The sequence below is a fragment of the Rhinatrema bivittatum genome, chromosome 4 (assembly GCF_901001135.1).
Source record: "Rhinatrema bivittatum chromosome 4, aRhiBiv1.1, whole genome shotgun sequence".
Taxonomy (NCBI): domain Eukaryota; kingdom Metazoa; phylum Chordata; class Amphibia; order Gymnophiona; family Rhinatrematidae; genus Rhinatrema; species Rhinatrema bivittatum.
The window spans coordinates 213057604-213082230 of record NC_042618.1 but is presented as its reverse complement, the minus strand read 5'-3'; the positions used below and the strand labels follow the sequence as shown (position 1 = coordinate 213082230).

The 24627-nt window shown below is 42.4% G+C and overlaps 1 protein-coding gene across 1 annotated transcript in view; it reads left to right on the top strand.

The window, feature by feature from the left end:
- Positions 1-6842: 6842 nt before the first annotated feature.
- CDHR4 (cadherin related family member 4) overlaps positions 6843-24627 on the top strand; it is a 149013-nt gene continuing 131228 nt past the window's right edge. Inside the window, exons 1-2 of the mRNA XM_029599672.1 lie at positions 6843-8219; positions 16930-17123. Coding sequence (XP_029455532.1) covers positions 8123-8219; positions 16930-17123 — 291 coding nt within the window. The 5' untranslated portion in view covers positions 6843-8122. The remainder of the gene's footprint in view (positions 8220-16929; positions 17124-24627) is intronic.

The window sequence follows — 24627 nt, the reverse complement described above, 5'->3', positions numbered from 1 at the left end:
AACAAAGAACTTCTTTGCCATGAAACCAGAAAAGAAATATCTTTTACAAAGTAAGAAATTTATATATAGTTCCAATAGTTCCACATATAATTCTTTAGCATTATTTTTCTATTTTCCTTCTATACATAGGTAATATGGGGGGAAAACAATTGAATATAAGGGAGAATCAAAGGAAATACTAATTTCAAACTATACCATTACTTCCAGTTAATTGTTTAGACCCATATCAAGCTATCTATGCTCTCCCATTCAGAAAAGACCGTAGCTGCTCAGGAAGAAAAAAGATGTATGCATTACCATCATAATTTACTACGCACTTACACAGATAATGGAAATTGGCACCCAATGCCATAACTTCTGGTCTTAATACAAAGAAATGTTTACGTCTAAGCTGCATATATCTAGATAAATCAGGATACGTGCGAATTTGAGCACCCAAAAAAAGAGGCATTTAAATTTTTAAAGTAATTTTTCATCAGTAAACTCACATCATATTCAGAATATAATGACACAAAAAGCACTGCTTTCTGTTACCTCTATAGCAGAATTCTCAAGGTAATCTGTGAGATTAGCCATATCTATGCCTGCATTATTAAGATTATTAGCAGTTGCTACCATAGCCCTTTTATTTGGAAGAAACAATATTTTTTTAACAGCAGGAATAGATGCCTCTGGAATTTTAAGTGCCTCTTTCATATAGTTTTTAAATATTAGTGGTAACTCTCTTAAAACTTTAGGGAAGCTTAAAAGTCTCAAATTCAGGTGTTTTTAGGTAATTCTCTATGGATTCAAGTCTTCTTAATGAAGACATTCTTTCACTTACAGTATTTCTATTGGAGTCCTTCAGTTCTTTTTATATCCACAGAGATTCCTTGCAGAGATTTTGAATGATCCTGCAACTCCACTTCAGCTTTAACCATCTTATTTTCAACCTCTCCCAGACGTCTGGTCTGTACTTCAAGGGTCTGAGCCATGCTTGCCATCAAGTCCCATAAAGACTCGAGAGTTATTACCTCTGGTTTTTTAATCTCCTGGGGTTCGAAGTGTTCTTGTCTCTCTTCCACCGGCAGCGTTCCTTCCTCCGATGGTCCTGGGAGCTCCACGCTGACCTCCTTCCTCTAGGGCTCCCAGCTGCCTCAGCGAATCCTTCCCGCTGGCTTCATTCCGGAGTTTCTTTCTTTGAACACACAGCTCCGCTGGACTGGAACAGGGGAGATGTTCTCATAGGTAATCTGGGTTCTGGCAGGCTTAAAGATAGAGGACAGGTCTGAGTAGACTCTGAGAGATGAAGAGGACGAAGAGAGAGAGCGCTTAATTTTACCAGTGTTGGTTTTCGAACCTGCTGATAGCTACGAGTTCGGAAAACGGACGCTGGCAAAATTGAATGTCCGTTTTTGAACCCACTGACCAGTGGGCAGATTTTTCTTTTTATTTTTTTTGGGTTCCTCTGACTTAATATTGCTGGGATATTAAGTCGGAGGGTGCACAGAAAAGCAGAATTTTCTGCTTTTCTGTACACGTTTCAGGGTTGCTTCCAACGTAATGCCTGCTCTTGGCAAGCATTAATTTCTGAGAGTAAAATGTGCGGCTTGGCTGCATATTTTACTTTCAGTATTCCGGGTGACTAATAGGTTCATCAACATGCATTGGCATGTGCTGAGCGCTATTATTTTCGGGGGGGGGGAGTTGCCAGCGCGTTTTCCACGTGCTATCACAACTTACAGTATAAGGGGTAATAGCGAGGCTGAAAGTTTGTACCTGAGGTAACAGAAGGTAAAGTGACTTGCCCAAAGTCAGAAAGAAAAGCTAGATGGTAAAAGCATGGTAAGGAAAAACCCAGAAAAGGAGGGGAGGAGGCATTGCCTTGACCTTTACATGTTAATACATACATTTGTGATTTGTTCCTGTATATGTCTCCATTATTACACTTTTTGTGAGGAAAACTTATTTATGTGGACAAAAAATGTTCTGTGTCATTAGAAGCATAACTTTTTAACTTGAGTGCCAGGACTTGTACTCTGGGATTAATAACAAGAAATATGCTTTGTGCGCACAATCTGTTTTCAGTGCAGAAAACTTTTTTTAATTTGTGCACAAAGCATGTTTTCTGCACATAAATTCCTAACTACAGATCCTAGCACCAGAACTCCAAGTTCTGCTCATAGACCTACATTAGCCCTGGAAACCTTTACTTCAGACCAGGTGTTGATTCTTTAGTGCTTGAAAAGCTAAGCCTGTACACCTTACTGCATTGGGGAGTAATAGCTAATGCTTTAGCACAGGATTTGCATGAAGACACTAAAGAATATACACAGTTGTATATGCACAAACTCCTTGCTGCATGAGTAGTAAAGTTTGCAAACACAAAAAATTAAACTGAAGAACAAACTGTGCTCCCCACAGAACTACAATATATTGGCTAGCTCCTTGTATGGCCAACAAGCATAATTAGAGCAGTGGCTGGCTTCTTTGCACAAGGCTATAAAAGCCTTAAATAAATAAATAAAGGCTGTGAGTGCACCCAAGGAACTTAATCCAGGAATCTACTTTTATTTTATTCTTTCCAGTAATAGTAGGACTAGGGAAGGACTACATGAAGCTAAGAGGTAGCACTTTTAAAAATAATTGGGGAAAGTATATTTCAGTCAGCATAAAATTAAACAGTGGAAGTTTGTTATTTCCAGAAGATGTGGTGAAAGCATTTAGTCTAGCTGGGTTTAAAAAGGATTTAGGCAGGTTCCTGGAAGAAAAGTCCATAAAACATTATTAGCTATGTCTACTTAGGGAAGCTACTGCTCAACTCTGATTATAAGCAAGAATAATCTAACCTATTCTTTGGGATCCTACTGGGTACTAGTGTCCTGGATTGGTCAATATCTGAGACAGACTTTAGCTATGGATCTTTGGTCTGACCCAGTATGGCATGTTTTTATAAGTTTCTAATTTACAGTGCACCTGAAAAAATGTTTGTAAATTATCTTGAAGTAAAATTGGAAAGGTGGTCTAGAAAACCAACCATATAGAAACATGATGGCAAAGACGGTATGGCCTATCCAGGCTGCCCATCTATCTAATCAATTTAGCTTTACAGTTCCCACACTTACTAGAGATCCCCTGTATTTATCCCATGCTTTCTTGAATTCAGATATTGTTTTTGTCTCCACCATTTCCACTGGGAGGCTGTACCACCTATCAACCACCTTCTCTTAAAAAAAAAAAAAAAAGGCTGAAAGGACATAGACTCAGATTACTGAGTCTGTCCTTTCAGCCTCGTTCTAGAGCCTTCTTTCCGTTCAAAAAAGCTCACCTCCTGTACATGGAAGCCTTTAAGATTTGATAGAGAAATTAAAATATCTTGCCTTTCCTCTAGGGGGTTCATGTTTTAGATCTTTTGTCTATCCCCATATGCTTTAGAATGAAGACCACTGACTATTTTAGTAGCCACCCTCTGGACCAACTCAATCCTGTTTATATCCTTTGGAAGGTACAGTCTCCAGAAGTGTACACTGTAGACAAAGTGAGATTTCACCAGGGATCTATACAGGGACAATATCGTCTTCCTTTTTCTGCTGAAATAAATACAGTTCAGAGCATTAGCCACTGGGCTGCCTATCTTTTTTTTTTTTCTTTTTTTTTTAATTACTAAAGTATTCTAACCCTGCTCTGTTGTATTTTTAGATCTATATCCTGAAGTGCTTTGTGGAACCAAAGTGTGTGCATGACTGGAATTTACAGTGAAATCAGGAATTTAAGCATGAAAAATTCAAGTGCTGGACACTCTGCAGAAGTCTGGGACCTCCAAATGGAAATCTGTCGTCTTTACAATGAATCTGTGAATTTATCAAGAAAAGCCAATTTGCAGGCTCACTGGTCTACATCAGTTTTGCTGATTACAAGATAACGTGATCTTTATGTATTTTAGTGTGCTGAATCCAAAAATCACATCTGTTTCCTCCAATCACCTCCGGTTTTTCCGCAGTCTACTCATAGCAATAACGTAACATTTCCTAGCGTGTAGCCAGATGGACTCAGAACAAGTGGGTATAGTGTGCTCGTGCTAGCAGTTGGAGATGGATCTGACGTCAGCACGGGTACATATACCCCTACAGGAAGTGAAGCACTTCAGTAATTTCCGTCTCCAAAGCAGTTTGGAGAGCCTGCACGCTCGCTGAGCGTGTTTCCAATCTACTTTCTACTTCCCCTGCAGGATGGGCTTCAGAAGGGTCTCTCCCTAAGCTCCATCAAGGTTCAAGTGGCTGCGCTGTCTTGCTACGGTCCCAGGAGGGATGGCAAGACCATTGCCACGCACCCAGATGTTTCTCGCTTCCTGAAAGGAGTCAAGCACATTCGTCCGCCACTGAAGTGGCCAGTGCCCCTGTGGAACCTTAACCTTGTTTTGGATTTCCTCACGGGATCCACCTTCAGACCCCTTAGGGGCCTATCTCTCCGTTCTCTAACTTTGAAGATGGTGTTCTTGCTGGCCGTATGTTCAGCACACCGTATCTCAGAGCTACAGGCACTGTCCTGCCGTGACCCCTTTCTCAGGATCACTCCAGAGGCTATCCATCTTCGCACGGTTCCATCCTTGCCTAAGGTGGTCTCACAATTTCACCTCAATCAAGCCATATCCTTGCCAACCACGGCGGGTTTGAAGAAATCAGAAGAAGGGCGTTTACTACGCCATCTCGACATCGGCAGATTGCTGCCCAGATATCTGGACATGACAGAAGACAAACGAAAGATGGACCATCTGTTCGTCCTTCACAGCGGGAAGAAGCAAGGAGAAGCAGCCTCTCGGCCCACCATCGCCCGCTGGATTAAAGAAGTTATCAGAGCGGCCTACGTAGAGGCCGGGAAGTCACCGCCTCTTCAAGTCAAGGCTCATTCTAACAGAGCCCAAGCAGCGTCTTGGGCTGAATCTAGGAGGCTGTCGCCTGCAGAAATATGTAAAGCGGCGACATGGTCCTCCCTCCATACCTTCTCCAGGTTTTACCGTCTGGATGTCCAGGCCAGGGAGGACACAGCATTTGCGAGGGTGGTCTTACACGGTCCTCAGGCAGCCTCCCGCCCAGTCCGGGAGTAAAGCTTTTGTACATCCCACTTGGTCCGAGTCCATCTGGCTACACGCTAGGAAATGTTGAGATTACTTACCTGATAATCTCGTTTTCCTTAGTGTAGACAGATGGACTCAGCATCCCGCCCAGCTACCAGTATACATGGGTTTCACCGATTCAAGGTAAGCCTTCTCACTTCTTACATGGGTGCGTCCACTCTGCCAGGTGTCGACACCTTCCGGTTGGGAATGCTGGCAGTCTCCAGCTACTATCAATCGGTCAGGGGAATCCTGTTTCACTATTTCATTGATCGTCAGTACACATATATCCATAACAACTTTTGCAAGGAAGATTACTGAAGTGCTTCACTTCCTGTGAGGGTATATGTACCCGTGCTGACGTCAGATCCGTCTCCAACTGCTAGCACGAGCACACTATACCCACTTGTTCTGAGTCCATCTGTCTACACTAAGGAAAACGAGATTATCAGGTAAGTAATCTCAACATTATTATTTAGATATGCTGAATATGCAAAAAGATAATTAATGCGCAGAAAGACATGCTAATACACAATTGGTATAACCAATAGGAAGACTGCTTATTAAACAGTTTAAAACTGCTGATGGCATTTTATGGCTGTATAAGCAGCATGAGAACCAGCAGCATTCAGTCGTTCAAGAGGCTTAGAAGTCTCAGCAAATTTAACTCTGTTAAATCTGTTTTTGTTGAATATGTCATCCAATACTCGAATAGTTCGTGGACGGTGCCGGAGTGATCCTGATATATTCTGTTACATTTGTGGTTGTTTTACAACACCCAAACAAAGGACGAATATATCTGACTTTGTACGAAAAGCTTATCATGCATATTTCAGGGTTAAACTGGGTGACCAGGCCAAACCTTGGGCACCACACAAAGTGTGCAGGACATGTGTTGAAAACCTGAGACAATGGACTAAAGGTCAGAGAAAAAGTCTCAGCTTCGGAGTTCCAATAGTGTGGCAAGAGCCCCAAAACAATGTTGATGACTGCTACTTCTGCATGGTAATTATTACAGGCATGAACACAAAGACAAAATCTTCCATCCCGTACCCAAATCTCCCCTCAGCTATAAGACCGGTTGCTCACTGCGGCGAAGTCCCTGTACCTATCTTCAGTACTTTGGAAAGTTCCGACGATGATGAATTTTATCATTCCAATCTTTCCAAAGACTCAGACGATAAAGATTTCGTGGCCTCAGAAGTTGATGCCAGAATGTGCCAGCCATTCACTCAAGCTGGATGACCTGGTACGAGATCTTGATCTGTCGAAGTCCTCAGCAAAGTTACTACGTTCTTGAAACCACTCCCCCCCCCCCCCCCCCCCCATGAAGCAGCTATTTTATAAAGTTGGCTGATATATGCACATATCTTGCTTATGAAAATACTAGCCGTTAAGCCCGTAACAACGGGCTACATTTAAAAAAAAAATTTTCGGTCCATTTCCTTCCCACTCCCTCCCCCCTCTAGTCTCTCTCCCCCCCCCCAACTCTCTTCTCCTCCCCTCACTCTCTCCTCCCCTCCCCTTTCAGATCATCCACAACTGGCAGACGGAAGATCTCTGGGGGTCCCTCCCGCGCGTGGTGCCGCTACTGCTCCTCCCACTCCTGCTTCTCGCCGCCGCTCCTGCTTCTCACCGCCACAGCTCCTGCGGCCCCAGCGCCATTTTTTCTTTCGTCGCTGCCGCCGCTACTGCTCCTCCCACTCCTTGCCGCCGCTCCTGCGGCCCCAGCGCCATTTTTTTTTTCGGGCACGCTCGGCTCTGACCGACGTGCTCGCCTGCGCATGCGCGGTAGAGCTGCTCTCTACTGCGCATTTGCGGGCCATCGGTCAGAGCCCATTTATAAGGTAGATTTGTGCTTTTATTTCCAAATTCCAGTTCAAGACCACTGCTACTTGATGTAGGCCCTCCCCGCAAACTGCAGCACAAGAGGTCAGATTTAATTTCCGTGATTTAATTAGCAGATATTAAAGCATGTGTGCATATTTGGCAATCTTTGCCCATATTCTACTTATAAAATGTGATGGTGCGTGTGCTTTCCAACCTTGCACCAGAATGCCCTTGCAATACCCTCTCTATGCACCTACCTTTCTGCATTGCAACAGAAGTATGGGTATAATGCCCCTTACATCTGAGTACCTCTGGCATAGCGTCCTGCACTTTGCTTCTTCCAAAGGTCCTGTCTAGAGCTTCCTGTACTCATGAGCTCCTCTTATAGGTCCTGCAGCAGGACTTCCTGTGACAATGGCTGATGACATCATATCCTGACTAGGTATAAAAGGAAGTCCTCTGGATTAGCCAGTGTTTCAACAAGAGGTTGTCCAGTATTTTCATTTGGTGCTATGGTGCTTCTTTGTGCCTATTATGTAACCTGTCAGTTGCTGTGTTCCTGCAATGCTTCTGCCTGACCTGCCTCTCCTCTTCCTTCAGTTGTCTCCCTGCTCTGATCTTTGCCTGCTCCATGACTCTGCTTGATCTCCATCTGCCCTGGCCTCTGTCCGTGCCTTGGCTCTGCCACCTGTTGGAAGCAAGTCTGGGCTTGTATTGGCTTGGTTGCACTAATCAGATAGTGATCCTAAAGGCCACTCCTTGAAACCTGACAAACATACTTGTGGCCTTCTGAAAACTTGTTTAACCTGCACAAAGGCTACTTACATGCATGATTGCCTATTTTACATGCACAAACCCTATGTAAGTGTTTGAAAATTCACCCCTTAAACAATATCTCCTGAAGAATCAAATATAAATCAGAATGAGGAAAGAGGATTTTAATGGTGTTTGTTTTTAAGAGTGGCCTGAGTAATCTGAAGATAAATGTTGCTGTTTGATGTCCACCATGATGACATAGAATGGGATTGGCAGCAGTTATTTGCTCTGAATAGTCTCATATAATTAATAAAAGAAAAACTTCACGTTTGTTAGTAACCCTGCATCCATAGCAACCCTTGTTGGCCAATATTATTTTCCCATAGTAAACAGTAAAGTAAGGCGTGGAGGACAGAAGCAGTGTGAGAGATTCCCAGCAGGACAATGACCCTTCAGGTTAGCAGCATCATGGAGGAAGCTCTGAGGCTGTTATACCCTCTTCTTTTCCTGCTGTTGATGATACAGCCCTCCAGTGGTCAAGGTAGGCATCCATCACCCTAACAGAGTGGGACAGAAGCTCATAGCATAGCAGGTTCAAGCAGCATTGTCGGAATCATTAAGAAGGCTGCTCACCTTGTAAAAATGTTGATAGTACTTTTAGATATGGATTTGAGAGTTGCTTGGCTTTGAATGTTAATATTACTTACCCTTATGTTCCAGGTTCATACCATGCATGCTGGTATTCTGCCCAGGGGCTCTGACCTGGGAGGGCTAATCTCACTGAGGTCTAGACTGGGGGCTACCTGAGGAGCTTATCGCCTGCGTGCACACAGGACTAACTCAGGGACTTACCCAATATAAATACAGACAATTATTGGGATTATACCTGGGGGCTTGAACCCAGGAGCTTATTCCCTAAACAAACTTTGATTCTGTACATCACTGTTCCAGGTACATAGGAAAGTAAGTTTATTTGAGCAATAGAAGTGAACAAATAAAATCAGATCATACGGAAGAAAGTAATGGTAGATAATGACAGTTACTACATATTAGGGATGTGAATCGTTTTTCTGACGATTGAAATATCGGAAGATATTTTCAAAATCGTCAGAATTCAGAGGGCCCCGAACTCGTTAAGAAAACCCCACAAATTTTTCGTGGGGGTTCTCTTATTGTTTGGGGGGGGGGGGGGCGAGAAGAAAGGGCACTTAAAAATAAACTCCAAACCCACCCCAACCCTTTAAATTTAATTCTTTCGCATCCCCCCCCCCCAAATTTTTTAAGTACCTGCTGGTCCAGCGGGGGTCACGGGAGCGATCTCCCGCACTCGGGCCGTCGGCTGCCACTAATCAAGCACCATCCAGTGCTCCTACCATGTGACAGGGGCCGGCCAATGGCACGGATACCCTGTCACATGCAAAGGGCCATCGGCGCCATTTTGATTTGTGGCAGCCGATGGCCCGAGCGCAGGAGATTGCTTCTGGGACTCCCGCTGGACTACCAGGTACTTAAAAAATTTTGGGGGCGGGGTCGGGAGGGTGGGGGATGTGAAAGAACTAAATTTAAAGGGTCAGGGTGTTTTTTGTTGGGTTTTTTTTTTGTTTTTGTTTTTGTTTTTCGGCACGACACAGCCGATTTAAAACGGGTAAGAATCGCGGGAATGAAGATTTCCCGCAGTTTTTACCCGAAATCGATACCGGAAACAAGTCCAGTACTGATTCACATCCTACTACATATATATATATATATATATATAAAGAGCGTTCATATTCCCAAAGGATCAGCCTATGTTATCACTTCTGGAGCACGCTCTCCCCCTCTCTAGCTGTTATTACTCCTTATACTAAAAATGCTGGAAAGCAGCGATGTTCCCTCCTACTGAGATCTTATCAATTTCAGGTGCAGCTGTGTGACCTTCATTCTCCCAGGCTTTAGTATAAGTTAATTGCTTGCTTTCTCATCATAGACCTACTGGAATAACTAAAACAGACTCTTGCCTCTTTGTAAACAGTATACAATGTAAACAGTTTACAATGTAAATAAGAGTTCACTCAGAGGTTGGTCTGTGGCCTTCAAACCAGTCTGTCTGGGTGGAAACTGAATCCATACAGCCTAACCTCTAAATACATCCCTAGCAAAAGTAACAAAAAATGACTCCAACACCTTAACAAAGCTTGGGGGTAACCTGCACGCAGCGGCAGTTACTACCCTTAAAGGAAACATGGGCGTAATCTGAATGGAGCAGCAGTTACTTCCATAGGAAACTTGCTGGGCAGACTAGATGGACCACTTTTTTTCCTGCCATCATTACTATGTTACTATGAACATGCAGCCAATAAGAGATAACCAACTTGTGTAAAGGGAATGCTGTCCAGAAGGTTTTTTTTTTAAAAATGTTAGATTTATGGGGTACTCAGTTCTGACTTAGGTGTAAGTTTCAGGATTCTGATTAGTGGAAGAAGGAAGTATAATACATCTGCATGCACTCCTGGGGGAAGTGGTGATGACTAGGACAGTAGCAGACTTAAAGAAAGCATGGAATTAACACAGAGGAGCCCTGGTGACCAAAGAATTGTAATGAGGGAAATGTGCAGGCTTCACTGAGCAATGGTTGCAGCCTGGGGCAGCAATGATATGGCTGCATTGTACTTCCTCGATGGCATGGGGAAAGCAGCCTGAAGTGGCAGTTGCAACTCTTAAGAGAATGCAGTGGGATTGGGTTCCATGTGGGAATTTGATCTACTTTGCATAAATGTACATAAAATCACTGCTGTGCAGACTGGCTGGACCTTTTGGTCTTTATCTGCCATCATTTACTATATTACTATGTCCTGATAATTGTTCCAGGCTATTCCTCTCTGGCACTGTGGTGTGTGAAATCTTACAAGGCTTGGAGCATTTTCCCACATAGGTTGGGGCAAGTGCAAAGTATGTACTGGAAAACTTGTGCAATGATTTGAAAATGGAATCGCCATACATACTTTCACTCCCCCGATCTGTCCCCACTTCTATCATTTAATGTGGACAAGTGCAAGGTGTTGCATATAGGGAAAAATAACCCTTGCTGTAATTACACCATGTTAGGTTCCATATGATCTAGGCATCAAAGTGGATAATACTTTGAAATTGAAATCGTCAGCTCAGTGTGCTGCAGCAGTCAAAAAAGCAAACAGGAATTATTAGGAAGGGAAAGGTAAATAAAATAGAAAATGTCATGATGCCTCTGTATCGCTCCATGGTGAGACTGCACCTTGAATACTGTGTACAATTCTTGTCACCGCATCTCAAAAAAGATATAGTTGCGATGGAGAAGGTACAGAGAAGGGCAACCAAAATGATAAAGGGGATGGAACAGCTCCCCTATGAGGAAAGGCTGAAGAGATTAGGGCTGTTCAGCTTGGAGAAGAGATGGCTGAGAGGGGATATGATAGAGGTCTTTAAGATCATGAGAGATCTTGAACGAGTAGATGTGAAGCGATTATTTACACTTTTGGATAATAGAAGGACTAGGGGACATTCCATGAAGTTAGCAAGTAGCACATTTAAGACTAATCGGAGAAAATTCTTTTTCACTCCACACACAAGCTCTGGACTTTGTTGCCAGAGGATGTGGTTAGTGTAGCTGGGTTCAAAAAAGGTTTGGATAAGTTCTTGGAGAAGTCCATTAACTGCTATTAATCAAGTTTACTTAGGGAATGGTCACTGCTATTAATTGCATCAGTAGCATGGGATCTTCTTGGTGTTTGGGTACTTTCCAGGTTCTTGTGGCCTGGTTTGGCTTCTGTTGGAAACAGGATGTTGGACTTGATGGACCCTTGGTCTGACCCAGCATGGCAATTTCTTATGTGGGTAAAAGTATGTGAACAGCATGCATACGTCTACCTGAACTAAGGAGGGGAGGGGGTCATGATCAACATGTATATTTACATGGGTAAACATGCATTTAACCATGTAAAAAGCTTGGATTATTGCTCCCTGAGTGACTGGTGCTATTGCTTAATTTACCATATTCCTGGTGGAAGATCTGGGATAGTTGCTGCACTGTTACTTGGAATGACCCTGTGCATAGGGGTTTCAGGACAATTCTAGATAAACTGGTAGCAACTGAGTCTCCAAAATTTGCAGCTTCCTGATATCAGAGCTCTGTACTCTTCCTCTGATGCCCTCCTTACAGAAAATATTTACAGTTTTAATACAAGATGTTACATTAGAACAGGGGTAGTCAACTCTGGTCTTCAAATGTTGCAAATAGGTCTGATTTTCAGGATAAGCTGTTTGCTACACTTGAGGGCTGGAATTGTCTACTGATGCATTAGAATGATACCAATGACAAAACAAGAGAAATCAGGGTGTTGTGTTTTTTTTATGCTTATGACTCCCAGATCTACCTCTAGGCACCAGCAGTTTCATCAAGAATTCATTACCCAATCTCAGCCTCTTTGTCTGACATCACCATTTGGTTGTCCCAAGAAGAATTCATCTTCCCCCTTTCTCCCTTTGTCATCCCCTCAGCCCACAACCTTGGGCTTCTCTTCAACTTGTCTTTCTCCACCCATGCAAAATAGTGTTAAAGTGTATCATTTCTTTCTCTGTATTGCCACAATCTATCCCTTTCTGAACAGACTACCAAAACCCTTGTCCCTCCTTGCATCATCGTCCACTTAAACTAAGCCTGCTCCTTGCAGGTCTCCCACTGGACCATCCACCCCCATAACCATCTATTTTAGAGGTCTTAACTTTCTATTATTTTACTGCTTAAAAATGTTATTAATTTCTATTTGCTACTATTTTAGTTTATATATCTGCTTGAAACCTGTTTTATTGATTTTATACCTGTAATTGTATTTTATTAATCTTATAATATTGTAAACCATTGTGATGGTATATCTGATACGATGGTATATAAAACTCAATAAACTAAACTATTCAAAATTGAGCGGTATTATTTAGCTTCCTCCTATATAGCTGTAACCATGTAATTCCTCTTTAAGATGCTACATTGGCTTCCCATCCACTTCTGCATACAGTTGTAGCTTCTGCTCATACAAGTACAGTTACTCTTCAGTGGTTCTCTCCCTACCCCCCTTCTCATGAGTTAATCAGGCAAGCTGCTTTTCTCTGCCCTTCTCCATTGCCAATTTTCAACTTTGTGCTTTCCATCTAGCAGTGTCGTATGCCTGAAATATACTTCCTCAGATGGAGTATCATGCACCCTCTCTTACTATATTCACATCGGACAAGCATACATCAAACTTCTCCATTTGCATGAGTGTAACCATATATTCCTGCTACACATTAAATAACATCAGATGTTCACTGATCAATCTTTCAAAATACATTTACGTGCTAATAATAAGGCTAGGGCAATGACCTTTGGACAGATCAAATGCTAGCTCCCCCAAAGCCTTAATGTCTCCTAATAATAATACATCACCTCAAAAGGGCAAAGTTATCTTTGTGCACTTAATTAAACACGATATTACATCATGCCAAAATGCGTAATTAGTATGACATGTAAGAAGAAGATATACATAAGTGCCTTTTTCACTGTTACATTTATGATGTTACAGCTTGTTTTTATTGATGCTATTTTTTCTTAAAATAGAGGAACAACGTATCTGGATTTATTGGTGATTTATAACACATCTGATCAATTGAACCCTTTCTCACTGAGATTGTTGATTTAATAGGGAATTATGGTGCTGCTTCTGACCATTTGTTGGTGGTAGGTATTTTAATGTTCATGTTGAAATTTTATCTGAACGCAACACAAATATCCCACAGATTCAAAAAATAATTTTGTTGGTTATAACTAAGTGAGGTTTGTTGGACTTTAGTGAACCAGGAGTCCAATAATATGCAATTCAAGACTCAATTGGTTGAACAGTCCATTTTGATTATTTTTTTAAGCCAAGGTGTTCATATAAACAAATTAAGGTGCTACTAAAATGTCATTGAAATCAACTTAGCTGCATGTGATAATTCCACAGAAACCCCCAAATTCCATCTGCTTCAGGGGGTGTCCCAGTCTACAACTCCTCTAGCACCCTCTTATACAGGTCCTTTTCCCAGATCTGATGCGTGGGCAATGTATTTTATTAGTATTATGTCAGATTTAGGGCTTACACAAAACAAAACAGTAACTATGGGTGTCTTAATTAGAGGAAAGCATGGCTTACCCGTACTTGTCTTGCTCGGGGGATTGTCCCCTAAGGATCCGTGTTTGGTGGCAGCCGTGGGCAGGATACTGAGTCCATCTGTCTACACTAAGGAAAATGAAATTATCAGGTAAGTAATTTCTGCATTTCCTAGAGTGTAGCAGATGGACTCAGGACCAATGGGATGTACAAAAGCTACTCCCGACCCGGGTGGGAGGCTGCCCGTGGCCTACTTAGTACTGCCCTTGCGAATGCCGTGTCCTCCCGAGCCTGAACATCCAGGCGGTGGAACCTGGAGAAGGTGTGGAGGACCATGTCGCCGCCTGACGGATCTCAGCGGGTGACAGCATCTTGGTTTCCGCCCAGGACACTGCCTGGGCTCTAGTGGAATGGGCCTTGACTTGTAGAGGTGGAGGCTTGCCTGCCTCTACGTAGGCCGCTTTAATTATTTCTTTGATCCAGTGGGCTATGGTTGCCTGAAAGGCCGCTTCCCCTTGTTCTTATGTTCTTATTTGCTGTGCAGCTAAAAAGCACATACTCGGCAATATTGCTTAAGGATGGCTAGCTAAATAAACAAGACTCTTCTTATTTCACATTATCTAGAATCAAAACAGAAAATCCAATCAGTTACTCATAGGATGGCAGCACTGTCAAGTCCTAACTGGGGTATTTTCTAGTTAATGGTGCCACAAAGAGGAACCCCCCATCAGGCCACTATTTGAGCTGGTGGCTGGCTGATAGCAAGAGGGTGGAGCAAGCCTGCAGCAGTGTCTCAGGCATCAGGCTGGTGCAGCAGGAACAGGGGAGCCCAGAGAGTCCAGACACAAATTCCAGTGGGGAGGAGATGGCTATAGCACAGGAAACTCTCTACCGTCTTTGCCTTCAAAGTCAATCTGCTATATGAGCTACAACTACTAAGCTAACAAGCCAAGCCAAATAATTAAAAATAATAATAATTGTAATTATATTGGGTGTTTCAACAAACTTTAGTATTGTTAAGAATGAGAACGTATAGAAATGCCTCTCTTTCCTCTCCCATAAGGAGGATCATTTTATAACAGTCCACACAGACTTTACCAAGTATTTTCAAAGCAAACTTGGGTGCATAAGTTTGCTTTGAAAATCCTCAGGTAATTACCTTGCACAAAGTTCCACCTGCTCCAAACAGTGTAACTTGTCTTGAGTAACTTATGCAAATAGGGGCAGATTTTCAAAGCCCTACGTGCGCCGGGCCTATTTTATAAAGGCCCGGCAACATCCAATAAAGCCCTAGGATGCGTCTAAGTTCTGGGGCTTCAAAAAAGGGGAGAGGGTGGGGCAGGGCAGTCCAGGGGTGGGGCCAGAGGCCTCCGGCACAGCGGCCATTTGCTGCTGTGACGGAGGATTGTGTGCCGGCAGGTTGCCAGCATGCTCAACTTGCGAGGTAAGTTAAAGAAATGGGGGGGTTAGAATAGGGCTAGGGGGTGGGCAGGTTAGGGGAAGGCGTAAGAAGGATAGAGTAGGGGGAAGGGAAGTTCCCTCACAGGCCGCTCCTAAACTGGAGTGGCCTGGGAGGGAACAGATGAAGGCCATGGGCGTCAGCATGCGCAAGATGGACTAGTGTGCACCCCCTTGCACACGCCGACCCCCGATTTTATAACATTCACACACTGGGTAGCACGTGCACATGGACGTCCGCATGTATCTTTTAAAATTTACCTCATACTTTTTAAAATCAAAAAGTATGCTTGTATGTCACAACTCTGCCTCATTTATGTCCTCCAGATCATGTCTCCTCAATATGCAAGAAACAGGTTATGCACGTATTTTCAAATTGCTGAGAGTTATATATGTGTAACTGGCTTTGAAAATTACCCACAAAGTGTATACATTTTGTAATACCAGTCAATTTGTTGAAGGGTTAATGTGCTTGTAGTATACTTGCAATAGCATACTTTCTTGAAGCGTTAAATGTAATTGTATTATCTGTCATGAAATATTGCAGACTGAAAAGTTTAAATGCTCCTGTAATATAACTGCAAAGGAGTAACAGATTGTAGCAGGATTGAGTGTTTATCACATAACTGCAATAAAATAGCACAATGTTTTTAGTAGGGACGGACCTGTTTCATGTCATTTTTTAAACTAAATGATAGTGTTTGTGTGCATTATTTGCAAACAGTGCGCACCGGTATCCCTGAAAAACAGTGCAACCTGGGATTCTCCAGAGACAGTCAGTCCCACCAAGAGGTGGCCATTTCCCCAGAGAAAGTACAATTGGGGGTGGGACCATGGGTCATTGGTCCCACCCCCAATTCTAGCTCCTCCCTTTTGTTTAAAAAAAACCCTTCTTCAGGATCCAACCCCCATCCCCCACATCCACCCTAGCCTATCATTCCTCTCCTCCCTCCCCCCACCGACACTCATCAAATCCTGCCTGGTAGTCTAGTGAGCGCCTGGGATCAACCCTTCTGCTTCCAAACTAGTCAGCCACCATTTTGAAAAATGGCACTGTCCTTTCTTTGCCCTATTATGTGACAAAGGCTATTTGTGCCATTGGGTAGCCCCTGTCACATGAGGGGCCAAGGACAGCCAGCACCATTTTTCAAAATGGTATCCACCAGGTCCAGGATCGGAGGGATCACTCCCAGTAGACCACCAGGCAGGATTTGTTAAGTCTTGGGAGGAGTAAGAAGGGGAGGCAGCTCCTAGTGGAGGTTGTTTTTTAACAAAGAAGAGGGGCTGGATATTGGGGGTGTGGCCTGCGACCGGGACTTTATTTGAAAAATTATTACTTTTTCTGGGGAAATGGCTGCCTCCAGGGGCAGTAGGTGGGTGAGACAGGGGTCTCCAGATACTGAAACTCGGGTTTTTTTTCTTGTTTTTTGGTATTGGAAGGTAGCACAAACTATTTACAGATCACACACACACACACTATTTTCTGAAACCAAAAACAAAATGGAAAAAAAAAAAAACTAAGCTAACCTAAACAGCAAAACAAAAAAATATTCACATGAAACAACATACGAAACTAAATGTCAGTTTTTGCTGTGCACATTCCTAGTTTTTAGCTGCCTGGATTTTTCTGTACTGAAATTATTCATTCTGTTGCAGCAAGCCTTCAAGGTCTTCCCATGACGGTCTCTCTTCCAGAGAACAGTTCTCCAGGAAGAAGTGTCCACACATTCTCTCTACAGGCCTGTGCTGATCCCAATCCTTCTGCAAGAATCATCACTACCAGCCCAACAACTAGTTTCTTCAACAACCCTTCAATTAAATATGTTGTAGCAAATTCATACAGTTTTGAGGTAAGAGCAACATGGGGCTCCTCCTTTGGATCACAATTGTTCAAAAAGAAGCATTGTGGGGATTCTCTTATGGCTACCACGTGTTCAATGTCCAGGTGAGAGCACCATGGATCACACATGTCCGGTGGCCAAGTGAATATATTGTAGGGAAAAGGGATTGTTTAATCTACGATTTTTAACTCTGCACTACTAGCAGGAGACCTGGCTGTAAATCATGCCTGAGACTTTTGCTCCTTAGGCTGGCCAGCAATGTAAGTCATACTTGGCCAGAGCTGGGATAGAAAAAGATTGGTAGTAGGAGAAAGATTGGGAGAAAGGGAGACCAAACTGAGTTATTCCTCCTCCTCCTTTGCAACACTTCAGCATACATACACAACTTTATTTTATTTTAAAAGATTCATAGCCTGCACACTCCAATGTTAGCAGCGGGAAACAAAAAGCATTCATAATATCAAATGCACACAAATAAATAAAAAAAAACAAAAACAGATCGTGTACTGCTTTGACTCCATTTTGGTTGGTTCAACTGACACTCAGCTCCTTTAAGGGTGATCTGGACTAGGCCCTGCAAGGGAAGGCAGCCATAAGGACTATGAATACATACTCAAGCCCTGAGCTGCTAATCTCCTCCTGCCGTTCTCTACATAAGAACATAAGTTACCATACTGGGTCAGAGCAAGGGACCATCAAGCCCAGTGGCCAATTCAGGATACAAGCTCCTGGCAACTATCCAAATATTAAATAGATCCCAAACCTTTTTTAAACCCAGCTATGCTAACCACATCCTCTGGCAATGAACTTCAGAGCATAATTGTGCTTTAAGTGAAAAATAATTTTCTACGATTGGTTTTAAATGTACTGCTTGCTAACTAGTCATGGAGTGCCCTGTATTCCTTCTGTTATCTGAAAGAGTAAACAACCAATTCACATTCAGCCATTCTAGTCCTCTCATGATTTTGTAGACCTCCATCTTATCCACCCTCAGCCATTTCTTCTCCAAGTTGAAAAGCTCTAACTTCTATAGCCTTTCCTCATGGGGGAGCTGTTTCATCTCCTTTATTATTTTGGTTGCCCTTCTCTGTACCTTCTCTAGTGCTTCTTTATCTTTGTTGAGATGCGGTATTTAAATCCGCTCCTGTTCCAGTGTTTTACATCCTTCCCAAGATACATAAGGACATAACAAATCCTCCCTGAAGACCAATTGTATCCAGCAGAGGTTCCCTGATGTAATTAATTCTGCTTACCTTTAATTTGTGGTAAAATGTTATATTGGAAATACTTGCTTTAGTATAATCTCCCCCATTAACTTGTATTGTAAAATGGAAATAAGAGAATAATAAGTAATTTTTATTTTTTGCTTCCTATATAGGTTAATAAGTATGTGGATCTTATTTCTTATTTTTAAATTCAATGTAATGTTGAATTATATAATTTGAAAAATTAAGAAAAAATTAAAAAAAAAATTTCAGATGAGAGGATACCCCTCACGATGTATTAAGTGTGCATACATGAGGGCAAAATATACACATCACGATTGGTTGTTTCTACCACGATCTGATGACAAAGAAGAGACACTTACCTGTGTATTACCATACTCATCTGTGATCCAAAAAATGAAGAAAATAATTTCAAACAACTGGCACATACAACTTCATGAACAATTTCAGAATATTCCGAGATTTACTTTTACTCAAGGTGCTAATCTTAAATATCAGCTCGTATATTCTGACTCATCCATAAAGCAAGTTTCCCAACATTCTGGTTTTCACACTAGTTGCGGGTCATGTACAGTGTGTCACATTATGATCTCCACCTCGGTATTAAATTTTACGCGATTACATAAAAATGTCATTCTAAGGAGCAACACAGATTGTCAATCCACTGGGGTCATCTACATCATTCAATGCCCCTGCAACTTATGGTACGTGGGGAAAACAAAAATATCATTTAAGACACGTCTGATTGCGCATCGATCCTGTATCAATACAGGACGATTTACAGCTCCAATAGTTACTCATTGTCTCCAATATGCTCACAGTTTTGACGATTTGAAAGCTTGTGTCATAGAACAATTTTCCCCATCATGGCGAGGTGGCGATTTTGACAGAATTCTACTGAAGGAAGAGCAACGATGGATTCATTTTCTAGACACTGTACACCCGGCAGGCTTAAACACCGCGTTGGAACTGAATGTGTTCCTGTAAAAATCCTTGCACTGTGATTATTCTGCGAACGGCTCTATTTTGAGCAGTTGAATTCAGTTACCAAGGAGATAGACATCCGATGATGTCATGACGCCCACGAAAAGAGCGGGCTATTTAACCTATGTTTCTAGTCCAAAGCAGTCTCTAGCCTGGCATTCTCAAATAAAGACTTATGGAGACTTGGTTCCCGTTTTTGAACAGGTTGCTACACCATCTGAAGCTAAATATTGTTATTCTACATAGATTGTCGGATTATAAATTACTCTCTTCTGTTTTTTTTCATAGACTCTTGATTATACTACTGACTCCTGATGAAGCAGCTTAGTGACTGCGAAACACGGCCGCTGTCGAGTCATTGGCTTTGAATTTACAAGAGTCATTTATATTGAATATTTTCAACTACCATAAGTGTCATTTAAAGGGCAATATAAATAATACTCTTTGACAGCACTGGATGGTGGACTTTGCAAAATAATTGGGTCACGGGCCACAAATGATCGAGAAGACTGGCCGGCTCGGTTGTGGTACTGAGCACGTAGTCTAAGGCTTGCTGATGCGGTCCCGTTCCTTATAAAAATTGTTCAGATGATGGTGAAGAGCGTTCTTTGGAGATAGTTTTGGCGATACCTTTTGTTGCGATTGGTTTATACATGTATGTAACATCTGGTCTCCCTGACGCAGCTCTGATACAAACTATGGCTGTGTCGGGGTCCTTGTTTCTATACCATGACCCACAATTTCATTTATAAGCATGTACCACTGATGTGACTGTATTTACAATAAAAGTATTTTGTTAATACATATTGACCAGTAGAGATGTGAATCGTGTCCTCGATCATCTTAACGATCGATTTCGGCTGGGAGGGGGAGGGAATCGTATTGTTGCCGTTTGGGTGTTTAAAGTATCGTGAAAATCGTTAAAATCGTGAGCCGGCACACTAAAACACCCTAAAATCCACCCCTGACCCTTTAAATTAAATCCCCCACCCTCCCGAACCCCCCCCCCAAATGCCTTAAATTACCTGGGGGCCCAGCGGCGGTCCGGAACGGCCTCCTGCAATTGAATCGTGTTGTCTTCAGCCGGCGCCATTCTGCGCCGCCATTTTGCAAAACGATTCGCGGCAGGAGATCGCTCCCGGACCCCCGCTGGACCCCCAGGGACTTTTGGCCAGCTTGGGGGGGCCTCCTGACCCCCACAAGACTTGCCAAAAGTCCAGCGGGGGTCCGGAATGACCTCCTGCAGTCGAATCGTGTTGGTCTATGGCCGCTGCCATTTTGCGCCGCCATTTTGCAAAATGGCGGCGCAGAATGGCGCTGGCTGAAGACAACACGATTCAATTGCAGGAGGCCGTTCCGGACCGCCGCTGGGCCCCCAGGTAATTTAAGGCATTTGGGGAGGGGTTCGGGAGGGTGGGGGATTTAATTTAAAGGATCGGGGGTGGGTTTTAGGGTGTTTTAGTGTGCCAGTTTTCCTGCCCTCCCCCTTCCCCCGATTTACGATTTTTTGACGATAAATCGGGGGAATTGGTATTGTATCGTGGCCCTAACGATTTTTGACGATTTAAAATATATCGGACGATATTTTAAATCGTCAAAAAACGATTCACATCCCTATTGACCAGTGAATTATGTTTGTCACACATTAACTACGTTGTATTGGCTAATTCTTTACCAGGTTTTGGGAATACCACAATCAAAGCATGATTCATATCTGCTGGAAATTCCCCATGAGCAAAACAGCTCTCATACATTTGGATTAATGGTTCTGCTATGTTCTCTTTTAGAATTTTGTAAAACTCAGCACTGAAAACATCCAGTCCAGGTGATTTGGCTAGTGGTAAAGTCAAAGGATTTCAGAGATCGAAATAGGTTTTTCCAGGATCTGTTTGTGTAAATCATATGTTTGAGGCAAGATAAGATCTCCAAAGAATTGTTCTTGATCAAGCTCACCTCTAGCCTTACCGGCATATAATTGGCAATAAAAAGCAAGCATAGACTCTGTGATACCTTGAGTAGATGTATGCATTTTTCCTGTTCAATCTTTTGTGGAAAGCCTTTGATTTTCACTCAGCTTTGGGAAATCTGCATCTCTGATCTGTGCATTTTGCACAGTCAGGAGGAAATGCATTTCTGTCTTTATTTATCCAATGTTGCATTGCATTCAGAGTTTGTCTTGGTGTTTCCAGTTCAGGTTTTGGCTGCATTTTTCAATTTCTAGTCTGTGATCACTTATTCTATGTTGAGTGAGAGTCAGGGGTGGGTTGTTTTTTTTGTTTGTTTTTTGCATGTGTGACAGAAGTGAGATATTCTGCTAGCCTGTATTTTCTGTGTAGAGATCTGTAGCAGTCCAGCTTTTGAAAAAAAACAAAGCACCCCTTCATGTGGTTTATGAACCTGTTTGGATCTGATAGGCTTAGTATCCAATTCAAGGCAAACAGGTAAGTTAGTCACCCCCAGCAATCAATTTGTGTTGCAGAAATTGACCCAATTCAGTAACTAAAATAGAAAAAAAAGATTGAGTAAATATATTACGGGCATATACATTGCATAAAACCACTTTGGAGTGTTCAATAGAGCCTCTCAAGATAACATAGTGACACTTTTTCTCAATTATTTTTTTTTACAAAATGATAGGATATTGCTTGTGAATGAGAATTTCTGCTCCACATTGCCTACTAGAGTAAGAAGCATAGTGACACTGTCCCACCTAATCTTGCTTAAGAACATAAGAACATGCCACACTGGGTCAGACCAAGGGTCCATCAAGCCCAGCATCCTGTTTCCAACAGTTGCCAATCCAGGCCATAAGAACCTGGCAAGTACCCAAAAACTAAGTCTATTCCATGTTACTGTTGCTAATAATAGCGGTGGTAATTATATAAGACAACTTAATTAATAGCAGGTATTGGACTTCTCCTCCAAGAACTTATCCAATCCTTTTTTAAACACAGCTATACTAACTGCACTAACCACATCTTCTGGCAACAAATTCCAGAGTTTAATTGTGCATTGAGTGAAAAAGAACTTTCTCCGATTAGTTTTAAATGTGCCACATGCTAACTTCATGGAGTGCCCCCTAGTCTTTCTACTATCCGAAAGAGTAAAAAACTGATTCACATTTACCCGTTCTAGACCTCTCATGATTTTAAACACGTCTACCATATCTCCCCTCAGCCATCTCTTCTCCAAACTGAAAAGTCCTAACCTCTTTAGTCTTTCCACATAGGGGAACTGTTCCATTCCCCTTATCATTTTGGTTGCCCTTCTCTGTACCTTCTCCATCGCAATTATATCTTTTTTGAGATTCGGCGACCAGAATTGTACACAGTATTCAAGGTGTGGTCTCACCATGGAGCGATATAGAGGCATTATGACATTTTCCGTTTTATTCACCATTCCCTTTCTAATAATTCCCAACATTCTGCTTGCTTTTTTGACTGCGCAGCACACTGAACAGACAATTTCAATGTGTTATCCACTATGACGCCTAGATCTCTTTCTTGGGTAGTAGCACCTAATATGGAACCTAACATTGTGTAACTATAGCATGGGTTATTTTTCCCTATATGCATCACCTTGCACTTATCCACATTAAATTTCATCTGCCATTTTGATGCCCAATTTTCCAGCCTCACAAGGTCTTCCTGCAATTTATCACAATCTGCTTCTGATTTTACTACTCTGAACAATTTTGTATCATCTGCAAATTTGATTACCTCACTTGTATTTCTTTCCAGATCATTTATAAATATATTGAAAAGTAAGGGTCCCAATACAGATCCCTGAGGCACTCCACTGTCCACTCCCTTCCACTGAGAAAATTATCCATTTAATCCTACGCTCTCTTTCCTGTCTTTTAGCCAGTTTGTAATCCACAAAAGGGACATCGCCTCCTATCCCATGACTTTTTAGTTTTCTTAGAAGCCTCTCATGAGGTACTTTGTCAAATGCCTTCTGAAAATCCAAATACACTACACCTACTGGTTCACCTTTATCCATATGTTTATTAACCTCTTCAAAAAAAGGAAGCAGATTTGTTAGGCAAGACTTCCCATGAGTAAATCCATGCTGACTTTGTTCCATTAAACCATGTCTTTCTATATGTTCTGTGATTTTGATGTTTAGAACACTTTCCACTATTTTTCCTGGCACTGAAGTCACGTTAACCGGTCTGTAGTTTCCCGGATCGCCCCTGGAGCCCTTTTTAAATATGGGGGTTACATTAGCTATCCTCCAGTCTTCGGGTACAATGGATGATTTTAATGATAGGTTACAAATTTTTCTAATAGGTCTGAAATTTCATTTTTTAGTTCCTTCAGAACTCTGGGGTGTATACCATCCAGTCCAGGTGATTTACTACTCTTAGGTTTGTCAATCAGGTCTACCAAATCTTTTTTAGGTTCACCGTGATTTGATTCAGTCCATCTGAATCATCACCCATGAAAACCTTCTCCACTACGTGTACCTCCCCAACATCCTCTTCAGTAAACACCGAAGAAAAGAAATCATTTAATCTTTCCACGATGGCCTTATCTTCTCTAAATACCCCTTTAACCCCTCGATCATCTAACGGTCCAACTGACTCCCTCACAGGCTTTCTGCTTCAGATATATTTTAAAAGTTTTTACTGTGAGCCTCTACGGCCAACTTCTTTTCAAATTCTCTCTTAGTCTGTCTTATCAATGTCTTACATTTAACTTGCCCACGTTTATGCATTATCCTATTTTCTTCTGTTGGATCCTTCTTCCAATTTTTGAATGAAGATCTTTTAGCTAAAATAGTAGGTATGTGAATCGTTTTTTGACGATTTAAAAAAAATCGTCAGATATTTTTTAAATCATCAAAAATCGTTAGTCGCGATACAATAGAAATTCCCCGATTTATCGTGAAAAATCGGGGGAGGGGGGAGGGCGGGAAAACTGGCACACCAAAACAACCCCTAAACCCACCCCGACCCTTTAAAACGAATCCCTTACCCTCCCCCACCCTCCCGAACCCCCCCCCAAATGTTTTAAATTACCTGGTGGTCCAGTGGGGGGGGTCCCGGCGTGATCTCCCGCTCTCGGGCGATCGGCGCCATTTTGGCTGCCACTAATAAAAATGGCGCCGATGGCCCGAATTAAAAAAAAAACCCTCCCGACCCCCCCCCCCCCCCCCACCAAAACCTTTTAAAATTACCTGGTGGTCCAGTGGGGGCGCGGGGAGCGATCTCCCACTCTCGGGCCATCGGCTGCCACTAATAAAAATGGCGCCGATGGCCCTTTGCCCTTACCATGTGACAGAGTATCCGTGCCCTTGGC